The 24,279-nt window shown below is 38.6% G+C and overlaps 4 protein-coding genes across 4 annotated transcripts; all 4 read left to right on the top strand.

Annotated features, from left to right (window-relative positions):
* Positions 1 to 349: 349 nt before the first annotated feature.
* On the top strand, positions 350 to 5,598 carry LOC105428729 (uncharacterized; the record flags this gene model as incomplete). The annotated part of the gene is given in 3 exon segments (XM_011641182.2): positions 350 to 493; positions 495 to 898; positions 1,218 to 5,598. Coding segments are annotated over 3 exon segments (678 nt in total), but the record flags the coding sequence as incomplete, so codon positions are not given.
* LOC105428638 (uncharacterized) lies at positions 5,116 to 12,585 on the top strand. Its single transcript, XM_011641045.2, has 6 exons — positions 5,116 to 7,215; positions 7,747 to 8,333; positions 8,606 to 8,744; positions 8,964 to 9,142; positions 9,308 to 9,445; positions 9,567 to 12,585. The coding sequence occupies exons 1-6, from the start codon at positions 7,032 to 7,034 to the stop codon at positions 10,128 to 10,130; spliced, it is 1,791 nt and encodes a 596-aa protein (XP_011639347.2). The 5' UTR covers positions 5,116 to 7,031; the 3' UTR covers positions 10,131 to 12,585.
* Positions 12,586 to 12,687: 102 nt separating this feature from the next.
* On the top strand, positions 12,688 to 14,492 carry LOC112552746 (uncharacterized). The gene is made up of 3 exons (XM_089075991.1): positions 12,688 to 12,746; positions 12,793 to 13,018; positions 14,056 to 14,492. The coding sequence occupies exons 1-3, from the start codon at positions 12,688 to 12,690 to the stop codon at positions 14,326 to 14,328; spliced, it is 558 nt and encodes a 185-aa protein (XP_088932117.1). The 3' UTR covers positions 14,329 to 14,492.
* Positions 14,493 to 16,612: 2,120 nt separating this feature from the next.
* Positions 16,613 to 24,224, top strand: byn (T-domain transcriptional activator brachyenteron). Its single transcript, XM_011641044.3, has 6 exons — positions 16,613 to 17,721; positions 18,953 to 19,048; positions 20,595 to 20,838; positions 21,053 to 21,206; positions 21,330 to 21,527; positions 21,779 to 24,224. The coding sequence occupies exons 1-6, from the start codon at positions 17,402 to 17,404 to the stop codon at positions 22,672 to 22,674; spliced, it is 1,908 nt and encodes a 635-aa protein (XP_011639346.2). The 5' UTR covers positions 16,613 to 17,401; the 3' UTR covers positions 22,675 to 24,224.
* Positions 24,225 to 24,279: the final 55 nt, after the last annotated feature.

Raw genomic sequence — 24,279 nt, 5'->3', positions numbered from 1 at the left:
GGTAAGCATATAAAATTATGTGAGGCCCCTAAACGTTTCATGACGCGACAATTGCTCGGAATGCATAGTTAAATGCGTATTGAATAAATCGTGCAATATCGCGCGAGATTTTCTAAAACTGTTAAAATATATAAATACTAGTAGAAATGCTATAAAATTTTCTATTCTAGAGTCAAGAAAAAGAAATTTAAAAGATATTTCTTATCTAGAAATGAGGAAATCAAATAGCTATTAATAATGGAGAATAACAATGAGTGTTGATAATAATATATATCTATAAAAAAAAACTTATATTAAGACTTAATAGAATACCATATTTTTTTAAGAAAAATAATTTCTAATATATTTTTGCATATTTTTAGATGAACCAAATAATATTTGCAAAGAAGAAAAATATATTGATGACAGCATCGACGACAACATTGAAAAAGTCATCGTTGTGATGTCATCGACGGAGACAAAACCACTTTCTTCCAGTAAACATTCAAACATTCAATAAAAAGATCAATAATAACGTGAACAACATTTCTTGACATTATCGTGTCTATTATTTCGTAGAAAAGAATTTCGATAATGACGACGACGATGACGACGACGATAAGGAGAACGTGGCGGTAAAGCGCATTCCCGATGAGCCGAAGGTATCGTGTGGCAATCGTGAGGTGAATAAGATTTTTCCACAGCAACAGCAGCGGACACGGACAAATCGATCGCCGAGACTCAAAAACACCGGTACCCCGACGTTGTTATACATCGACGGCAACGGACTCGCGGATGCAGCAGCAGTGAAACGCAGAATCCCAAGACCGGCGAATGCCTTCATGCTGTTCGCCAACGAGTGGCGAAAAAAATTTGCCGCGGAGAATCCTCGGGAATCCAACAAGGACATCAGTGTCAGGCTAGTTTCCATACAAAAAGAACGTTTGTTTCTGCTGAACAAAAATTTTTTTTTCCGACAAAGAATTTTTTCCCGTGAAAGAAGTCCAAGGACCAAACAATTCTTTTGTAACTTTAAAAATTAAATTTTGAGAGAAAAATAATAAATGAAAAGCAAAACGGTTTTATAATTCGCGCATACGAAATGCAAAATATTGCATAATATAAATACTGCATTTTTTTCATGTTGTACGACTACCTTTTTGGGAAAACATATAAAACGTATAAAGAAAATTACAATGTGAAAATAAAAATGTTTTTTTTTTTCTTCCCTATTATAGGCTAGGCATTTTCTGGAAAAGCATGTCAAAAGATGTAAAGGAAAAATACTTTGCACTGGCGCGTGAGGTGGACAGGGAGCATAAGAGAAAGTATCCTGGTATGTCTTGTAACAATAACAGTTTTCTTTAACGTAACCTCATTTATACCTGTCTATCTTATATCTGACAGATATATCGTCAAAGTCTCCTGATTTATTTGAACGTTCATGACGCGCGCTATGCAGCTATCGCGCATGACAGATTATCGCATCCTTTCGTGGACAGGCCAATGTTAAGAATAATGCGAACGATAACAGAGAAATGAAATGCCGATAAAAATGCTCGGAAACGTGTCGCTGGGCTATCGAGAGACGTGTCGCTAAAACTGGAAAATCTTGTTACTTTTACGTCGCGTGCACGACATCCCAAAGTGTCGGTCCCATCGTCTATAAATAGCCGGGTTGGATTAGATAATATCGATCGCCGGCGATAAGTACGTCCGTATTATCAACCGACGAAAAGCGAGAAGGCCACCTCGTATCGGCGTTGATATGACGTCTCATCCCCAATGATCGTCCTTGATCGCTTGGTTTCATCGATATTGTTTTTGACGTCATCCCCATCAGAAAGGAATACCGTTTACATATTATTACTTGTTGCGCTCCTAATTAATATAGCAAATTATTCAACATGCAAAGTAATCTTCGATTTCCCTTTTCGCTCTACACTAACGCGACTGAGATGTTAAATCTTTATTAAAGTGCACGTTAACTGGGGAGAGGGGGGGGGGGGGCGCAAGAAATTGGTGTCGCGAGTTCCTCGGACGCGATTCTAGGTCGCAGACGACGACGACGACGACGAGCGTGAACGATTCTCGCGAGGGCGGTAAAGGATGAACGGCGGGAGGATGCGAGTTTTGCGGGTCGAGGTACAGGGTGGCAAGCGGAGAAAAATATTCTCGGGTGAGTGACGCGGGTGGGAACGGTGGAGAGAGAGACCGGAGGTATTGATTGCGACGCGACTCTAGGAACTTGCCCGATACACGACTGCTGGCTATCTACCCACTGCCTACGTACCGAAGCCGAGAGAATGAGCGAGGGAGCGATTATGCTTCGTTATATCTCGCGTTATTGTCGAATATTCGTGCACGAGAGGAACGGTTGCACGCCTGCCGCGAGCGCGTACAAGCGTTGTACATGTCGCTGAACCGAGTGCCGTTTGGCCCTTTGATTTTCGGTCAATTTCCCATGTTGTCCCTCGCTTCTCCGTCACTCACGTTTGCTCTTTCACCTTTTCTCGCATTACAGAAAGTTGTAGTAGATTTCATCGAGGCAGTGTGAAATTATATACTTGTCACACACATCATCGAATCTCATCATAAATTTTTTTAATCAAACGGTTTATGCTCGAGAGAGATGGAAAACTTATAATGTATGTATAAAAAAATGTGTATTTTTTTTTCCTTATTTCTTATTGCAAGATCTTATTTTTTGTTTTAATCGACAAAACAATTGGAATTGTCGAGAAAATAGTTTGAGTGACTAATTTTTTTTTAATTGATTACAAAGTTACGTTTCATTTGAAAGAGTAAAGATAGTTAATCCCTTAGATTGATATGCATTATTTTTGTCTATATTTCTCACAATCAGTTCAGAATAGTTCTTCGTTTCTTCGGGTAAAGTGCCGTTTTGCCAACGCGCGGTTAGCGAGTTGTTGGTTTCTGCAATTTCACTTTTTATACCACGCACTTCGCATATATCTGACATTTTGTTATAATTAGCATATGTTTTCTTTTTTTATATAGTTAGAATTTCTCAGGAAAAAGTGCAAAAAGAATATTAAAAATAAATAAACACATTTTAATTCTCGTTCATAAAATATTAAATAATTATGTTACGTGAAATGAAAATTATCAAATCGATGTTTGTATTTTTATATGTATTATTATTTATTGAATGCATCGAATTGAATTAAAAAGAAATGTTTAGAAATATTTTTTTTGATAGCATACATTTTGCATTTATTTTTCATTACTTTTATTACGTTTATCTTTAATAATGTCTCACGACAATGATTAAATTTTTCATATTTTTTGTCCCCGCATTTTTTTCTGATTCACATTTCATCGTGTCTCAGCTACGAAACGTCCGTTCAGTCATGACAAGCACCGGCGCAATTTTCCCGTCCTCGTTTTCAACCGTCCGCCGATAATGTAATCGATGCCAATTTCAGTCGGGGTGGGCGTTCCGAGTGGTCAATTAAGATCACTGGGAAGCGGTGGAGACCGCATCGATGCGCCCTGCGCCGTCGGGCATCGACGGCGCGTCGACCGAATTCACGTGCATCTGCGCGCGTGCAACGCGCGGCGATCGCGGCGGTGAGGGTGGCTGGCGGAGGGGGGATGAAAGGGGTAAGAGGGAGAGAGCGTGAGAGGGGTGGGGGAGGGACGCGCAGTAGGTCGCGTCGAGAGAAGCCGTCAAAATGTCGAGGCCCCTGCATCCAGGCGGCACGACGAGCCGATGGTACGAGCGGAGGAGGATGGTGTCGCGGTGTGCACCGGGCTGATCGCCGGTCATCGATCCACCGACGTGCCGATGCGAGAGAGGGATGAGAGGGAGAAAGAGAAAGAACCGGGCGCGCAGAGGGAGAGACGAAGAACTCGCTCGCCGATGCGACGGTTTCACGGTTCACGGTGCGCACGGATCATACGAACAGTAATGGGAGAATATTTAACGTCGGTCGGCGCGAGACCACGCGATTAAACCGGTCGCGGGGCGCAATGTCAAACGCGCGTCATCGCGTCTGCCGACGTGAGTAATAATTGCTCATGCGGACAAGGAGACACTCGTCGAATTAGGAAATTAGGATCGCTGAAATTGTGATCGTTTCGTCGCGCGCTTACGCGGAGCGACGCGATTAATTAGGGGGACAGGTGGTGCGTGTTCTCCAGCGACGAAACAGAACGTTGAATGCGTATCCGGAAGACGTATTTTGCTGAAGCACTTTGCTCGACTAATGCAATATAGTCGCCTCGGCAGAGACGGTCGGGTTAATCCCCTTCAATCGTTCGACGCTCTTCTCGAACCGATTCTCTATGCTCTTCGGTCGGAGAACATCATTCGTCGCTCCCTCAAATTCGACAACCGACAAAACGAATGCGGCAGAGAGAAGGAGGGAGAGGGTGAGAGAAAGAGAAGAGAAAGGGAAGAGAAAGAGAGACGAATTATTGACTCTCTTGAGGCGAACGCTGTACGCCGCATGCGGAACTGCGTCGATGCGAGAGGTTGCACGAGGGCTCTGGCTTGAAGCCGTTGAAGAAGGCAACGACAATAGAAGAGAAGAAGAGAATTTTGTCGGCGCCCTACGTCTTTCTTCCTCTACCTTCTCTACCCAGTGGCGGATTTAGAATTTGAAGAGCCCCAAGAGGACGATATTACACCGATCTCATAATTTAGAATTATAATCTTTTTACGTACTACTACTAGTCATATCAAAAGATTATAAATTATTCTTATTTATTAATTGAATATCACATACACACTGTGTGTGTGTGTGTGTGTGTGTGTGTTATGTACGTAGTATAACAAACTTTCAGGAACAAATATACAGCTGTAAATGTATACGATTTTGAAATCCTCTAATGACCGAAATTCAAAGTGACCGATTTATCGATAAAATCCGCTACTGTCTCCTCCACCTTCTCACGTACCGCACACCGCGACACACCTCGCGACGCCCTCGAGAAGGTGGGGAAAGCACCCTTCACGCTCGTCCCCCTTTTACGCCACTCTAGTTCGTCGATGACGAAACGCACGTAAATTCGTGGCGGCGCCGTCACCACCGCCACCGCCGCCGCCATCGCCGCCGCCGCCGTCGCCGTCGCCGTCGCCTCCACCACCGCCGGGTGAAATCAGTGCGATTGGAGTGCACCGCGAGGGAAGAACGCGGGTCTCCCCGTGTGCGGCCCGCCGTTCCCGCTTGCGGCACGCGCGCGCGCGCGTTGCTCGCCAGTTCATTCGTTCGTACATTCTTCTATCCGTACGAGCAATATAAGCGACGCGACGTGAGTGGGGAAACAGACGAATAAATAGGTCGTTAAAATGCAATGCATCGAAATACATTCCAATTAATGTAAACGACCGCGCGAAACGCTCCGAAACGGAAGACGAAAGTGCATTTGTTCATTCATCGTAGCCAAACAGACGCAAACGTGCGAAATCGTTGTGATAGTAGCGTAGTTTAAATATATCCAAAAATAAATATGGTAAGCGAAGGAATCGTGCTCGGTGTCTTTGAAATTGATTAAGATTGTTTGGAAAACACGAGGAATGTGATTTGAGGTATTACAGAAAGAGAGAGAGAGAAAGAGAGAGAGAGAGAGAGAGAGAGAGAGAGAGAGAGAGAGGAAAAATCACCTGGAGTTGACTGATCGATGCGTCGCGTGGACTAGGTCAAGTGACTAATTAAGGCAAGAGCAAATTAAAGTCATCGTAAATGTAGAAAAGTTCCCGGATAATTTTCGATCCTAATCTTGTCGTCTAATCGTCCAACGAAATATCGATCCTCTCGAAAAAAGATCTGTTGAATGAAATTGTAAAAAAGAAAGAAAAAAATCGATCGGGGATAGCAAATTCGACATATATTAACAAAAACGGTGTCAACGAAGGCGCGGAAAGGTCGCACTTGTTTGCTGAGAGGGAGGAGTGTGCGAGGGGGGGGGGGGGTTACAGCAGGTGCAGCGAGAACGCAGCTTCTGTCATCGATCTCGCCGCGGCTGCAGCGAGCATGGCGCGGCTCGCCGCACATGCCGGACCGCGTCTACATGCAGATACATGGGGCGATCTACGATGACCGGATTATGACGATACGCGCGATCGCCGATCGTGATGCACATTGATTTGCCAGTGAATTTTTCCGACGACGATGATGTCAACGACGAGGACGACGACAACGATGACGATGACGAAGAGGAGGTCGACGTCGGCTGAACCGCAAATGGATTTTTCCGACGAAATGCGGGAGGCTGATCAAACGCCTCCCGACGCATTCTCCAACAAACATTGCATTTTCCTCTCGGTATAAACGTCGGACGACAGAGAGGTACAAAAGGGGTGCGAAAGGTTCGCGAGCGTTTTCACGCTCGCATTCTCGCGACTCCGAGGCGAAGGGGAGAGCGAGAACGCCGGTGCACTGCGCGGTCGCGGTGCGTCGTCTGCGGGCGCGGGGGCGGTGTTTACATTCGCGGCAAAAGCCGCGCAATGTGGACCCGCGAAATTGAGATATCGATCGGGCTCCCTCGCGAAGATCACGCGTCTCCTCTATTTCTTTCGCGCGCGCTCGGTGTTACGAAGACATGGGAAAACCTGTAAAAGCGCTAAACAATTTGTCACGAAAGTGAGGAAAATTCACGCATGCCGCCAGTGCCCAAGATTACAGTTTGCTACGATGCGCTTTTGAAATTGCGAGAGCGCGTTTCAGCGGGTTTTTAAGTATGCAAACTAGATGGAAGAAATTCACATATGTGTTAATATATTGTGATCGATTGAGTGATTAGCTCGGTATTAAGAATTTGACAATTCGCGCGTTAGCATGAGGAACATTAGTAGCAAGTTTCTAAAACGTCGAGGGAAGACGAGCGATTTGAGAGACGGAGCGCATAACTCGCGCTTATTGATTGACGAATCAAAAAGTTTAGTCTACGTTGCGTAACCGAGGTAAATCTGCGCAATGCGTACGCTCAACAGAAGAGACGTAATCTAAGCGTATCGTAAGTAGAGGAGAGATCTAGATCGATACGTGACGCACACGAACGCAGCTTCGCGCAAAATCGCAGAGATGGACTGCTGCAATTACATCGAGGCTTATGCGGCAGGTGGTCATTTTTATCAGCAGCAACAGCAGTACTTTTGTTACGACAATGGTAGCGCGGCGTACACCGGTTACGACGCCGCGCCGATCTCTAATGCGATTGACATTAATGCTCGATACAATGGGGCGATACCACCAACGTATCCGACAGGTAGAGCATCGCACACAAAATACATATTTGCAGCTCGAATAGTAGACCGCACAGTTTTGTGACTTTCCATGCATGCGTGCACGCAAGATCTTTTTGTTTGTTTATTTTCATTATATGCTCAATTCAAAGAAACTGTTTTTAATTAATAAAAAGTTTTGGCTTTATTAATAAAACTTTTGTATAGTTATATATATATATATATATATATATATATTTTAGGCAATTAGATAAGTTGAAGCATTTTATCATGCAAAGAGATTTTTCATGAGATTTCCATATCACGAACGAAACTTAGCTTAGGAAGATAATTTTAATTATAATTAAAAAAAATTACGTGATCTTAATTAACAAATTCTAAATAAGCCTCTGACATGTTTGTTTCCCAGGCTACTTCTGTAAATTTCTGAATTTATATATTTGTTTATATATTAATACATACATTTTGTAAATATTCAGAGATATTATTATGATGATTATAATATGACATTTTCTCTTTCTGTATTAATAACGATTGCGTACACATTGCCGTAGATTACGTGTACAATCCGAAAGAGGCAAGACTAAGGAAAGCAATGCGCGAGCAAACTCGCGAGCTGTCACGGCGATCAATCCTGCAAAGTGCGATTGCGTCTGCAAACGCGCGCACAGCTGCGATTGGCGGCGCCAATTCCGTTGTTTCGATGGCCGGTGGCTTCCTGAACCAGCATCACCGCTTCGATTGCACGTCGATGCCTATGGGTCCGAACGTGAGTTCCCATCAGGCGACCGAGTCTTGGTTCCAGGCTACGCATCGCCTGAAACCTGCACACTCGCCGCGAATCGGCGACTGGTATGGAAATGTGTGCGGCGATCCGATCGAGAAGTTGCAAGCGATGGGTACGATGCATCAACAGCAGCAACAGCAGCAGCAGCAGCAGCAACAACAACAACAACAACAACAACAACGTGACCTCAATAAACTCAAGGACCAAAGAAAGACAGCGGAATGCACCGCGGCAGCATTCCCCGCGAATGGCTACTCGCCGGATATAGCGGCCGCGGAAAGGGAAATTCGCCGACAGGAATCCGCAGCGGAATACGCCGATTTTGTCGACGGCCAAAAATGGCATCCTTATCAAGTAATATAGATCGCAATGATGCAGTTACGGGAAAACGAGATGGTGACATGAAAAGAGAAATCAACTTTTGACTCGATAATCTCGTTTAAATTTGTAAATGTAAATTCTACCGATCTCGTTTTTTTTATAGATAAATTAAATGTTTTTTTAATTTAATTAAATATAAAATGTATTTTTTTGTAATTTATATAATAAAATATATAAATGGATCGTCTTTTCTTACTGAGTTATACTGAATGCTTGCAAAAATTACTTGATATTTCTGATTGCAGAGCAACGCGAGTGCTCATCCACTTCAGAGAATGCCTCATCTGTCACCGCAAATGGGTAGTATTCTTCATCCAAATGTTCAGAATACGAATGCACATGGACACGGTGCATGGAGTCAATTTTGTCATAGTATGCTACCACGTAAGTTCTATGTAACATTTTACTGAGATTCCACTACGGTGATTTTGGTGATATATCATTAAATATGGTTAATCATGTTTTTATAGAATTATATATATATATATATATATATATATATATATATATGTGTGTCTATTAAAAGAAAGAAAAAGAGGAAAAGGGATTTACTTTTTAGTAAAATATTTCATATAATATTTGAACATGTGTTATATATTTCAGATATCCCAAGTGTGGCTCGCAACGCGACAATTCGGGGCCCGCGACATGCAGTTTTTTTACGGGATCGCACGCCAACTAGACATTGCGCATTCTCCGAGAACGCGTCGCAAATGAGTTATGAGCCGAATAAATTGAACATTGATAGCATTCGTGCATCTTATCCGCCATCGGAGCATCAGGTATTAAAAACGAATGACTATACATTATTGCCTAATGAATCGCTAAATAGAAATTTTATACATGACGAATAGATTATAAATTGTAATAATAATAGTGGAAAATGATATAAATTTGTTACGTCCATCTGACATTTGCCGAGAATCAGTAAGGAATTATCTATGCAGATGCCAAGGTTATTGGGATCAACAATGGATTCCGTCATAGATTCAACGACGACGATAAATCGACGCAAGGAAGATGGAACCAGGTGGGAGCCAAACAATACTGGAATGTCTCTGGACGAACTTGTGCCAACCTCCACGGTAAAATATGTCACATTTATATATTTTCATATAAAATATATAAATACTCGTATCACTATATATCAGATAAATTATTCCATCTTACCACTTATTTTAAATCTTAAAGATATATCAATTTTAGCTGCAGGAAGGCACGATTTCTTGCGAGAAGGAACGCGATTTCCGGCATTCGAACGAGCGATTCGAGCCAAAGAAGAAATCCGTCTCAAAGCCGCTCCCAGGTTTTCATCAGGCGTTTGGCTCCACGGAAATCGGCAGGTTTTCCAGGTCGGAGTTCTTCGTAAACATGGTGGGTGAAAACGGCAATGGCGGCGGCGGCGGCGGCGGCGGCGGCGGCGGCGGCGTTACGACCGACGACGGCGAAGGCGGCGATGGCGGCGATGATGGCGAAGTAAGTAGGGAACATCCCCTCGCGGAAACGATGGAGAACGCCGCCACGGCGGCGGCTGCGGCCGCGGCCGCCGCGACGGCCGCGACCGCAGCTACAGCGGCGACCGCTGCCGCAGCAGCGGCCGCGGCAGCGGCTGTCGCGGTCACCACGACCGGTGCCAGCAGGATTTTCGACTCCGAGGATAATCCGACGATATTCGGCGTTCCGTCATCGATCGGCAGCGCGTACTGCGGACAACCGGCGGCACCGCGCTGGCATAGTCCGCATGTAGGTGCTATAGGTAGCGAAATTTAAACGAGATCGGTCGCGGTATCGTGTACCGTCTTTACGACATTTGTCGATACTTTTTTCTATCGAGAAATATCAAAAGACAACGCGGGGAACAAAAAATTCATAGAATTTTATATTTTTAGAATAATTGGAGGATGAAGAGTCACATCAAATTTATTAACGTTAAACGACTCATAAACGGTCATTTTTTTGAGTAATTGAGGTACCAACAATTATCGTTGATACGGTACAGAATACCGCTGCTGGTATACATTTCAGTAGGACATTGTCCTTGTCTCTTTTAGGCTAAAGCGATTCCCGTAGCTTTTCGGCGCGTGGCAGTGTGACAAAATTGAATGGCGGTATATCGTTCTTCAAGTTACGAGTGTAATGTTTGTAGTTTTGATGTGTAGCGGAATTTGATAATGAATTTGGAAAGAACTGTCCATATTTTGATTGCTAGTAAACTTAGGAGACTTATTCAGAAATTGGAGCCATTGTAATTTTGACGTATCTGAATTTAACCGCCGAAATAATTTCTATGTTTATTCGTGACAATAGCATTTGTTGCGACATAAGACACCAATCTTTGATACTTTTAACGTTAGAAATGGAAACTCAAAATCACATCGGTTTTCAATCTCTGGATGTGATCTCCATGACGAAACCTTTGTCGAAAACCTATGGCGCTGCTTGGAAAGGAAAAAACGGGCATGACACGCGTGTCATGCGTAACGAATGCAAGTGCATCGATTACGGCGAAAGCTGTCGGGGATCGATATTGGCGTACGAAACGTCCCGACAAACTGCGAACGTTCGTCGAGATTGTGCCTTCCGGGGGATTGGGGACGCGTTGGAGAGTTCTCGTCGAGTTCTCTTTCGCCTTAGCGAAAATCAAAGCAGCACGATATACCGCGTCTCGTATGCCAAAAGGAAGATATAATCAAAAGAAATCACGCCGAGACGATCTGTATTCGATCGGCACCTTCCATCACTGTTATTAGATGCGTTATACACGTCGACGAGCGATTATATAATACATATAAATATATATATATGTGTGTGTGTATATATATATATATATATATATATATATATATATATATACACATATATATATATACACATACTCGTGTGTAATAAGAAGGAATGAATACGCGCAACAAAGAGAATAAGTTATTTAGTTTAGATTCCTTAGGTCGTATTGAACGTATTGCCGCGCGGAGAAACGATCAAATAAAAGTGAAGTGCGCCTGCGAGCGTAGGAAGCCGAGAAGCCGACAAATAAATACTTTCCCGCTTCTGGAAAATAATTGCGAAAGGGGATGCACGGTGGTTCGTGTTAAGAATCTGCATTTGAAGTATTTGGACATTAGTAATTTTCCTTAATTTTTTTCTTCTTTTGGTACACGTAATATAAGTAATTAAAGTTTCTTCCTCTTTATACAATTATTGGAAAAATTTTCTGGAAACAAAGGACGTCATTCTGAGTATGTTCAAAATGCCTTTAATGATTTCTGGATCTTCAATCAATACCATCAATTACTATCAATTGTTATTAATCAACGGTATTTGTTGTTAATCAATCATGCTATTGTTAATAAGAATTGTCAATTCTCTTATTTATCTATATTATATTTAAATATCATTTACATTCGGTTTTAAATTATATTTTTTTTATTTATAGATATGTTAATCAAGAATAAAAATTTGTTTCTGATAGTCTGATGAAGTTTATTTGCTAGTAGATTCTTAATACGCGCTAATATTTATAACTTGTGTCTAGACTTATATCGACCAGTTAATTCGGGATTAATTCGTGCCGGATACCCTGTACCTATTATGGGACCAAAAATTAAACGAAAAACTTTTATGTCGCGTTCACCGTCGCGCTTACGTCCTACGTGTGGTCGCGTAAAAGGAACCTCCCTCATTCTGTTCGCGCGATCGCTCGCGAGTGAAAGCAAAATGCCATCCTTCTGTTCCGAAACGTGGAATATATTTGATGAAATAGTATAACTACGTGAATGAAAGTATATCAATGGATATGTGTGCGCGCGTGTGTATGCATATATAATTGAGAAATATATTCCACTTCTTGTAACGGAATGAGCATAATCTCTCACGCCTTACAAAACATATTTAGAGTCATGAAATCAAACTGTGCGCGAATATCATAATCGAAAAAACCAACATTATATCTGTAGGACGAAAATTGGAGTATTTCCGAACTAGATATCGATAGTATACGACGTCATAAAAAAAAAAAAAAAAAAACTTTCGTTGACGTTGGTGTACTGTGCATGTTGGAAGGTACAGATAAACTTTAAATGGAGAATACTATTTAATTAATCAGACAAACGTAAATGTATATTGTGTGATACAATATCGTAAGCAACGGTAGCTAAAAATGATAGAACAAACCGACCTACAACAGACCTACAATGTTTTATGCAAAATAAATACCACAAATGTCAAATTTACGATGCTGAATATTGAAGACACAACGTCCTTTTAAAATGAGAAATATATTAAGTAGATAAATTGGTATTTGCGATATAATCGTCCTGTGATACATGAGATGGACAGCATTGCAAAATATACAGCTTTACTCTCATTCGATTGGGACGATCGCGAGCAGTATGACAAAAATAAAAAAAAAATGGATGTCTATGCGACAGTAAAGAAAAGAAAAACAAAATAATGTGTCTTGTTTTTCCCAGATAAGTTCTGAAGCCTACCTGACGTTTCCCTTTCTACTTCCTTTCTCACCGAAATCCCATAGTATCTTAGAAGCCAACGCTATTCACGGATTCACAGATGAGCAATTGGTATCGCACATTTTGCCCAATGAATGTTGTTGGTTTACGCGAAATGGACATGTTATAAATAGGATTCCTGACAGTTTTCTGGTAAGAATAATATTGAATTTTGATATCATTTTACTTCTGGGTAATATGTGTGTATGTATGTCCATATATATATATATATATATATATATATATATATATATATATTAATATTTTTTTAAACCAAATTATAATTTAATATATTTTTAATTTTGGTATTTTTGAATAATGTTAATACTAATAAAACCAATCCATCAAAAATTTTTTTAATTTAGAATAAGACTAGATTTTTTTGTATAAATTTTTGCATATATAAAAACAAGTTCTCTAGCAGCTAGAGAATAAAGTTCAATAAGTCTGTTTTCTGATCTCTCTCGGATTGGTTTATATTGGAACGAATAATTCTTAAATTCCTTAAATTGCTTAGACCTCACATTAGACCCTCCCTGTATACTTTCCTAAAACTTTTGCACCGTAACAAATATTTCTTTTTAAACATATATACCTTTAAAATCAATTTTTACATGTATTTTAAGACATGAATTCATTGTTATTAAATTTCGATTGTTCCTGATAAGCCCTATATAATCCTTTATTAATTTATATTAATTTTCTTTGATATCAGATAGAATTGAAGATGTAACTATATATTTTTCTTTATCCAACCAATTAGAAACATCTCTAATTATATTGTGTGCATGATCTGTATTATGTAGACGATAATATTAGCATATTCAAGATATCACAGGATGCAGATTATATGAGAGCAACATCCATCATTCATGTTTCAACTTTACATTAATAATTATATCAATAATTCTATTTAGTCAAAGAAAATCCAAATTAATAAAAAATAATAATAAATTATGAAATTAAAAAATTAAGAATAAAAAAATTAAAAGAGGTTCAAGAGAATTCTCTGATATGATACCATGATAATATATGCCTTACTGGCAAATTCTTCTAAAAATAAAAAAAATATTCAATTAATCAAACATACGATCATCAAACTATCTAATCCCGTTCCAGGATAAACAAAATATCTTTACTAATGTAACCTTATTGGAGGATTGTTATAGTTGATAATATAATTATTACAGACTTGCCGAGCTTTACTGGATTATTCTGCTCAGAGAGAGTGGATTCGTCAGAAAGTGGCGGTTCCGCATCCGACAGAATTCTCAATATTGCTGGACAATCGAAATATGGGCGAACGAATCTTTAACAATCCTGTACGACAAAATCATGCCGTCGGCACAAATGAAATTAACGATCATGATATTCTGCGAGAATGTAAGATTGCCAATCTAAAAGTAGAGAAGGATTCCCTCGTTGGCTCAAATAGATATGAATTTAATGAGAAAAAAAATTAAAAATTAATTAGTAGTTGATAACAATTAAGAGTAGCATTTGTTTAAAAATATTGTTAAAAATATTGTTAAAAAATATTTAAATATTTTATTTATCAAGTAATTAATGAGAGATGTTATGACTTATGCAAATATATAATTTTTAAAAACTTCTTTATCATTGTTCTTTGTTTTTTTTTCTTTCTTTCCTTCATTATATAAATTTTTATTATATAAAGTAGTACAGCAAAAATCAATTCACAACATTGCTGAATAAATGATTTTGAAGTTTTAAAAATTTGACATATGCTATCCTATCATTGCTTTATTTTCAATCAAAAGTTTGATTGACAAAACACTTAGGGAAGCATCATAAATTGAGAAACTTTTGTAGAAGATGATGATATTTTCGTCTAAACCTCGTCGCTTATGACGTTCAAAGTGCACAACTTCTGCTTAAAATGTTCGGCGAATAATACAGTTTATAAATAGATGAACGCCGATGAAAGAGCCGATTATGGTGCGGTTTATCAAAGCGGTCATAATGGCGGTATCCTTCAAACGACACACACGAATACCGAAGATCTCCTGACTAGTGTTTAAGAACTAGCGGCAGGTAGCGATAATCAAGAATACCCTATCATAAACGCCTCTGCAGTGTTGTGCACGTTGCGTAAAAGTCGTTCGAAGTAAAAATTTTTATGATATGCCACCGTGCAGCGAATAGAACGGACGTAAACCTAGCTTTGAAATCTCTTAATTTCTAAGTCGTATAGCAGCCGAAAGAAACGGAGCCAAAATAAATATCTTAATTGTATACTAATATACATCATATCTTTCTTGCAAGACGATAATATAATAAAATGTTTAAAAGTTTCAACGAAAATCATGACAAGCAAATATTAAAATCACTCACATACTTGTTCTCACAAAGTTGTTAATTTTGAATTTCAAAAAATTCTATCCTTCTTATAACTATATATAACTTTTTCTACATATAATTTTCTTATATGTTATAAAGCCTAAAAAAGCCTTCTTCTCTTTTTATCGGCTATCGTACGGACAGTCTTCTTTGAAGACGAACGTACTTTTTGTTTTCGACTTTCAAAATAATTTCGCACGATTGATGTCGCAATTTGCGCAATTTGCGTCCCAAGGACCGATGGCATTTCAGGCAAATAATCGCGAATGCAGTCGAGCTGAAAATTGTAATTACCTTCGGCAACGTCGGACCACCTTCGTTCAATAAAGATGGCTTCGCAGATGGCTCGGCCTCCGGCGATGTCGTAGCACCGGGACGATCGCGCGAGTATGTTCTCCGCACGAAATTGCTAGCACAAATAACCGATAGGGTTACAGCCGTCTTCGCGTCCGGTGATTGCTGTCCGAAACCATGCGCGATGGCAAATAAGAGAACGGTCCTGCTCAAATATCTACTCGTAATGCGTCGTGCGGCCGGCCGAACGGCGTACTGTTGATTTTTGTCATTTGACTTCAGACAACCAACATGTTTCCATCCTCTCGATCGTTTCGCTTGTAATAGATGAGGAACTCCATTTTCGTAATTAAAATATCAAAATTATTGCAAAATGTCAATCCCCTCTTTTAATCTTCTTTTAGGGGGGCAAAGATATTATATTTCTTAATGTACAATGCAAGGCTTTAAATAACTCGTTATTGATATATTTCTATCAGATTTTTATCCTAAATCTAGATCTAGGTTACGAGGAAGAATTATAATACAAGAAAATAGAGCGCGATAATACGCGGCGTACAATTACTTATTTATTTTTAAGCAAATTGTTCATCAATAATAATTGCAAGAAGAAAAACAGAGCTTCTAATTCTATCTTCTTGATATAAAGAGAGATATCAATGTTAACTCATATAAAACTATATAGATAGATAGAAATTAGGATAACTGACGGATAAATAATTTCTCGAGTTTTTGATGGACCAAGACCCGTTATGTCTTGCCAACGAGAGCAACACTTATCTTTCACGAGGAACAAATACTACAAAGTCGCATACTTTCCTGAGCGCAACAGACGCAAATATTAACTCATAAAGGTGACATATCGCGACTTGATTTGGTATCGCAACCGCACGAAGATCCAATCCGCGAAGAGAAACACTTCCTTGCGACCTTGATAAAACGATTTATCCCATCGTTCACGCGACGATTTAATTCTCGATCAAGACGAATTCACGACCGATCGACATTCAATCAAAGTGACGATTACGGCGACGATTCGGTTCACCACGTGCGGGTTCGCGTACGTCGTCCGCAAGGACTAGCCGAGAACCTGGCGACTGACGACGTGGGCGGACTGCCGAACGACGTGTTTGTTGTCGAACCCACCAACCATGAAGGATTTGTAAAGACGATCCGTTCGTCCATTGGTGGAGGCAAGACTTTGAAGGCGGCACCCGTCATGAAATCGTTCTCAACCAATGGACACCGCAGTGGTACCGCCATGCTGCACCCGTGAGTTCCTAATTTAGCGACTAATTAGCACCCGGCAAACGCGAACGCGACTCGGACCGGTGCCTCTCGCGGCGGTCGCGTATCCATCGAGGAACGGAGAAAGAGAGGAACGTGAGGAGCGAGAAACAGAGAGGCAGATATACCGCCGGTCAGTCTTCGGCAAGTCTTCGCTGGCTAGTGTGAAATATCGCGCCCAAGTGTTACGAGCCTACGGCCACGCGGCGCGACTTCTTGCGACGCGGCCTTATTCTCCACCGCCGACGGACGGATCGTCGTCCGGTGCCGCAACAAGCGACGCTTTTCCGTTCCCCTCCTCCCGCGCGAGATCGCATCCGTTTTTCTCGCGGCACGTCGCAAATTTGAAATCCACGGTGATCGAAATCAACGGTGAGAGCAATCGTGATTTTCGCCCCCTCCTCTACTCCCCTCCGTGAGAATCCTCATTTGAAAAAACATATCGCGTTACATGTGGTTTCTACTTTCTACCTTGTATACGTAATTTTTATTTTTATTCTCAGTCGAGTGTCGGGATTTCGATTGATTTTCGAGAAACAGGAGATTGGAGAGGGTGAAAGGATCGAGGGTGACACGTATTGGAGAACGCTGAAGATGCAATCGGCAGGCGCGTCGCGTACGCCGGGTTCTCCAACGCGTTCCTCTTGCCACGAGCGCGATCGCGAGCATGAGAGAGAACGAGAGCAGGAACGAGATCGCGAACGTGAACGCGGCGTAAGGCAGAGCCGGATGAGTCCTGTAGAAGATCGAGAGGATCGCGAAGAGCGGAGTACGATCGCGAGGCAGAATCTTGGACCTCCTGCTGCAATCTCGGGAAGTCAAGGATTGCCGCTATCTTTATCGCTGGAGGATCGAGAGCTCTGGACCAGATTTCAGTGCATCACGAATGAGATGATTGTCACGAAAAATGGAAGGTACATGTGTACATTAATTGAAAGAAAGATTAGGAAAAGATATTTGATCTTGTTGAAAAAAAATTAATTAGCCATTAAATTCTTCTATTTGTTATTATTATTCATACATCGCATTATCAGGGAATATTCAGTATGAGAACATCGCAAAAGAATTTATGACTTTCAGGCACTTCAAAACGGAAAGTAATATTGCGATTTTTCTAATGATAGCATAGACATTCGATATCTGAAGTTCTTGTTTACTAAGAACAAAAATATCACGAATCTCAAATATCATTAAAATCTCAAGCGAAAGTAGCATTTTATAATACCTTTTTTTATCTATCTTGTAGCAAGGAAATGTCACTGTGAGTTAAAATGACAAAAAATATCGCAAGTAGCTTAAATAGCTACTTTTTGTTATTTTTATCATACATTTTTATCTTAAAATGATAATAATATAAATATAATGATAATAAAAGAATATTTTATTATAATTAATAATTTTCATTAAAATATAAGATAATTTTCCGATGAAAGTTTTCCATTTATATATTTTTTTATAGTAAATTGATATGTTATTAGATTTATACGATATATAAAATATCAAAGTCATAAAAAATAAATAACATCCTAATTTAAAGTACTCGGTTTTTTTTTCCTTTTTTTATAAGGTAATGCACCTTTTGATTGGAGCTGAGAACTTGACAATTACAATATTGATATGAAAGTCAATGAGAATATCAGGCTGGAATGCGTTTGATAGTCGACCGGGAATTTTTTTCAGCAAGAACACATTATGTTTAAACATGCACATTATTATTCGTAAGAAAATAATCAATATTAAACGAACCGTACATTTGGGATATCAAAAGCGAATGATGAAAACTCGATCTGTGGAAAGACGGAGTTCCTCGAGATTATTGTGGGAAGATCCAGCCGTTGGCAATAAAACTTTACGATGCGTACAATTCTCTTGTAAAACGTTCTCCTGTCGAGCTGATGCCTGCGAGCAAACACTTTACCTGCGCATCCATAGTCGACAAACCGTAATCGTTTTTATTAATACACGACTCGTAAATGTATAGCCGCGCCGAAGAGAGACACACCGTCTAAATCCGTGGCGGTTATCTTTTGATCCGACACCGTGAATCCCGCCGCCGACATCGATCTCTCTCGCGCGTATCCCGCAGAATCCGGGATTTTACGATCGTTGTCTTGCGCCTTCCTGACATGTCACTTTCGTCTGCAGGAGGATGTTTCCCGTGGTGAAGGTCGTTGCACGTGGTTTGGAACCAGCGGCCATGTATACCCTGCTACTGGAATTTGTACAAGTCGATCCACATAGGTAAGATGCAAAATTGTATACGTATTGTACATATAGTTGACAAAAAAGCAGCAATGAGCTTTCACGCTTTATTAAAATTAAAAACTATTTTGCTTTCTATAGTACGCATAATATGTGTACTCTTTATAGTTCTCTTTTGCTATTTTTAAAAAAGGCATAACGAATTTGCGATATAATTTATTATAAATGGATATAATGAATTGTATTCGTATAGATATCTTTACTCATATTTCGTATGGGTATCTTTACTCATATTTATTTTAGCAATAGTTCAATGGTGTTCAATAGTGTAATCTACAAAATTATTTATAACTTTTTTATCCAATAATTTTCCACAATAGAAGAGAAAGAGAGAGAAAGCGAGAGATTTCAATATTTTATCTAATAACTATTCTATCTAATAGTCTGTATTATTGTAAAAGAAATATTTAAAGATAATAAGCATGCAAGTCAAGTCAATTTTTTATTCACAAACTTTCTTTTGCATTTTTTGAAGGCAAATTTTCACATATTGTAATTTTATTTTGTCACGTTTCTCAATTCTTTTAAAAAATAATATTAAAATAATGAAACAAGAGAAAATTTACTTATATATGAAATATAATATTTATATTAATTTTGTATCATGATAATTATGTCATATTCTATCTTTTCCCAATCATCATATCATTCGTGATTGGAAAAAAATGACACATCAAATCAAATTAAATTTTATAATTATATATAAAGAATTTGTTTAAATATTAAGTATAAGTATTGCAAATATATAACAAAAGATTTTTATTATATTTACCAGTTTTAAATTTTAGATTTTTGATTTTTTTCCCGGCATTTATTAAACTAAGGGGTTAAACTGTTTTTTAATTAATGACAAGCGAAAATTGTACAAATTATAAAATTGTTCTAAGTAAAATAGAAAGCAAAGCATCAAAATATTGCATAGATAGTAAATGGATAAGCCTGTTACCGATTTGCGTTGATTTATTTCTCGAACAGAAGATAGGTGGAACAGGGGGGCGCGAAGGACACTAACAGGTCGTAATTACCGTACCCCTTTCGTTGAAGCATCACGTAACGTCGCTAAAGTTGATTCTAAACTTGTTAGTATGTTATTTTTAACTCGTCGGCGATTCGTCATCCGTGTTGAACGAACCGAGAGGCATTTGTGAGCTTCATAATAGCTTTCGCAAAACAATCTCGAAAGACTTTCGAAGAAGAATATAAAGGACAATTTCTTGTTGATTTTATGAATATTGCAAATTCTTCTCACTGAGTCGGTTTACGCGATTTTTCCCGTTCCTTTTTTTTACAAAAAAAAAATGCAAGTAATTAAAATTACTTTTTATTAAGGGAGAATTGAGTATGATACACACACACACACACACACACGCACACGCGCGCACACACACACACACACACACACACACACACACACACACACACACATGTCATATACACATACACATGTCCTTTTTTATATATATTTATGTAAATTACTTGTGTTAACAATAATATAAAGTTAATTCTTTAATCAAATTAATATCAGGTGGAAATACGTCAATGGTGAATGGGTACCAGGAGGGAAAGCGGAAGTAGCCCCGCCTAATCCGATTTACATACATCCAGAAAGTCCAAATTTTGGAGCCCATTGGATGAAAGAAGCAGTATCATTTGCTAAGGTTAAACTAACAAATAAGTCAAATGGTAATGGACAAATCATGCTAAACTCGTTACACAAGTACGAGCCACGTGTTCATTTAGTCCGAGTGGGTGCCGAAGAACAGAGAACAGTACGTTTCCTTTTTGTAAAACAATTACTAAGAATATTAATATCGGCGAAGTTACTTTGAACACAATTTCAGTTGTTATTTAACATTAATAATGATTACGCACTAATAACTATAGTCGGTTCTTACGGACTTTCTTCTACCTTTTTACTTTATTGTCTCGGAGCTTTATTTTTTAATTTATTTAATTTAATTTATAAATATTCTACTAATGTAGGTTCTCACCTATCGTTTTCCCGAAACGCAATTCATCGCGGTGACAGCCTATCAGAATGAAGAAGTTACAAGTCTAAAAATTAAATATAATCCTTTTGCGAAGGCGTTTCTCGATGCCAAAGAGAGACCTGCCGATTCACAAACTTATCCACAATGTGAGTAGTAAACAAACGTAAACAAATAGACAGAAACAATATTGAATATGAAATAAATTGAAAATTGAAGATGAGATTCCGTCAAACACATGTTTCTAATACGTGTTTTGCAACATTTTGCAGATGCAGGTGCATTGTTTCTTCCACAGCCTACAATGGGATATGAATACAATACTGCATCGGCAATAGCCGCCGCACAAAATCAGGTATCGGCTTGTGTTAGCAATCATTTCTCTAATTCGTGCACTGTTACCACATCTGGACACAGAAGTAATTGCAGAGCAGCACCTTACACATTGAGACATAAGTATGCCCAAGACGGTACGTAAAATCTTTTACCGTTTTTTTTCCCCATTAAATCTCCGGACTCTCAATTCAAATCTTAAGATTATAGTTAATCGACAATTTCTATCCTATTCAATAACTATTAAATTTTTCGAATTATATATATATTTTTTTAAAATCTTTATCGATGCTCAAAAGAGCATGATCAATATTTCTAAAAATTTATCTTTTTTTTTTTTCTATTTTAAAAATGAAAAAACAAACTCGTATATTTTCTGTGTGTATAGAACAACACGCGGATGCGTATGCGCCAATGCCGCTTTTGCACTCGACGGCTTACGTGACAGCTCCGGCTTGGTCACCGCGAAGTCCGGAATCGCTGCAGAATCTCAATTCCGCGTGCTTGCCATCGGCTGCGTCGCAAGAATGGCCGACGTCGCCGTCGCCGTCGCCAACATCATCTACGCACACGGTCCTCGGCAGAGCGGTAGTTGGTACCGTGTCTACTACGACTACCGTAACGGGCTGTACTCTGTACGTGCCGTCAAATTTACCGTCTCAGGAACAGCATGGCGCACACTGCACCGATTCCTGGATACACTCCAGTACGCTGGAGCAACAACAGCAACAGCAACAGCAGCACCAGCAGCAACAGCAATCCTACTTGAACCTGAACCTTCATTTGCATCACCAGATGTCTCCATATGGTTCCGTGTCGCACACGGGATTACATCACGCTAGTTTACATCCGCAGTGTGGGGAATCCGTTCCTTCCGCAGACGCGAACGAATACATTCACGAGTACCATCACGCCTCGCCAGTGCAATCGACTACTCCAGATCAGCATCGTCAGCAACAGCATCACCCCCAAGCGCAGATGTTACACTTGCAGACATTGCCGCAAACGGAAACATCTTCACCCGTCAGCGTAGACTATGACAGTCCGTCTAAAGAACATCCCCATATACAGATGGGTTATCCCGAACAAACCACAGATGCTTTGAACGAGGTGCAGCCAGATGATGAAAGACGATATTTGACCGCGGTTGTCGACCGTCACCCTCATCATCATCCACATCATCATCATAACCATCATCGACAGGACACGGAAATCACTGGCGAGCAACCGAACGCTTGGACGCCACTGACACCACCGCCGGCGCCGCAGACTACCGCCATTTGACTCGGATTTGTATACTGGAAATTATGCACAAATATTACACATACGCGAAAATGCACGTCCGGGCTCATTATTGTGTATAAGATTATTAATACAAATACGTCGTAGCAATATCTATTTGATGATGCGATCAAATCAATACTAAATATATTAAATACGGTGATTAATCAAGAAAACTTCAATTGTATATGATAAATATTAAAATAATTCCAATTTTGTCAGTCCGTCCTGAATAGTATAGTATTTAGATTATTTTTAATCAGTCGTGAATATTAAAGCATAATTAGAGAGACAAGATACTATAGATCAATAAGTTATATCAAGTGTATGTCATAGAAAAATAAAATCAAAACAAAATATACTTTTAAATGACTTGTTTCATCCGTATTACAAACAAGATTTTATTACTTTACATATAATATACATGTAAATTGAAGCAAATATATTTTTCAAATATGATAAAATTTCATAAACAATATTTATTGAATTATTTTTCAGATTGTTTGATTAAACTGAATTCGACATTTTATTAGTAAAAATATTAGTAACAAAAAATTAAAGAAATTATTATACCTTTATAATACCTTTTCAATTTTTAATATTATATAACTTTCAAATAAATTTTCAATCTTAAAGTAATAGAAATTTTTAATAAATAAAAATTATATTAAAATATATTTCACTTATAAAATTAACTGAAAAATGTACAATAATCTTATTATCCATTTGTATACAACTCACATAGTCTATTCTATAACTCTAAATCCCAATATTGTTATCATATTATGGTTTGTGCGCAGCTTTTCTACCATATATTATATCTACGTAATGATAATGATATTATTATTAAGAGAATATTAGAAAAGCGAATTCCAGCAAAAATATTCACAGATATGCACATTTAAACATACATACATACATGAACAAATTTTCATATATACTTTTTGTATCATATTATTGTTTACGCTTAATTTTAGAAATGCAATGTTGTTCCTTCATGTAATCTATTAATCTAGCGATACTAGTCTTGTGAGTATAGTAGGCTGTAAAGTTTGTATATAAAACAAATAGACATGAGTTGATAACTCTAGGCTTCATATGGAAGTAGCAAATAAGAAAGATCTAAATTAAAAAAAAATTTTCTCTTTCTTGACAAAGTTCTGATTCAGCAGACATGTATTAATGTATAAAATTCAATTTATAGGATTTCTCTAGGATTTCTCTATCTATATTATCTAATTATAATCTAATTTATTACCAAATAAATATATTTAATTATAGAAAAGATTTTCTCTATCTATAAAAGTAATTTATAACAACTTTATAAAAGTCGTTACAAAAAATACTGCATTCTGTCGGTAATATACTTACAAATAAGATCTCAAGAAAGAATTTGCGAAAAGCTTTTATTCTCATATTTTGTTTATTTTATAATTTAATTAAATAATAATTTTTTACATCTCTTTAATAAAAAATTATTTATGCTTCGTTATTTTTTGTAAAAAGTTAATTTTAAATTCGTAAAAAAATACAATATTAAAAATGTAATTGATGAGACATCTTATTGATAGCATTATTATATTCTTCTTATTGTTAACAGGATAATGA

The sequence above is a fragment of the Pogonomyrmex barbatus genome, unplaced genomic scaffold, assembly GCF_055798465.1.
Source record: "Pogonomyrmex barbatus isolate J1 unplaced genomic scaffold, ASM5579846v1 scaffold2, whole genome shotgun sequence".
NCBI lineage: Eukaryota > Metazoa > Arthropoda > Insecta > Hymenoptera > Formicidae > Pogonomyrmex > Pogonomyrmex barbatus.
The sequence above is the reverse complement of the archived record's forward strand: the minus strand, read 5'-3'. Positions and strand labels throughout refer to the sequence as shown.

Coding starts and splice junctions, on each gene's coding strand:
- LOC105428638 (XM_011641045.2), top strand. CDS start 7,032: ATGGACTGCTGCAATTACATCGAGGCTTATGCGGCAGGTGGTCATTTT. Junction 8,334..8,605: donor AAAAATGGCATCCTTATCAA/GTAATATAGATC, acceptor TTCTGATTGCAG/AGCAACGCGAGTGCTCATCC. Junction 9,143..9,307: donor ATCCGCCATCGGAGCATCAG/GTATTAAAAACG, acceptor TTATCTATGCAG/ATGCCAAGGTTATTGGGATC.
- LOC112552746 (XM_089075991.1), top strand. CDS start 12,688: ATGGACAGCATTGCAAAATATACAGCTTTACTCTCATTCGATTGGGAC. Junction 12,747..12,792: donor GATTGGGACGATCGCGAGCA/GTATGACAAAAA, acceptor GCGACAGTAAAG/AAAAGAAAAACAAAATAATG. Junction 13,019..14,055: donor GGATTCCTGACAGTTTTCTG/GTAAGAATAATA, acceptor TAATTATTACAG/ACTTGCCGAGCTTTACTGGA.
- byn (XM_011641044.3), top strand. CDS start 17,402: ATGCAATCGGCAGGCGCGTCGCGTACGCCGGGTTCTCCAACGCGTTCC. Junction 19,049..20,594: donor GTACAAGTCGATCCACATAG/GTAAGATGCAAA, acceptor AATTAATATCAG/GTGGAAATACGTCAATGGTG. Junction 21,528..21,778: donor ACATAAGTATGCCCAAGACG/GTACGTAAAATC, acceptor CTGTGTGTATAG/AACAACACGCGGATGCGTAT.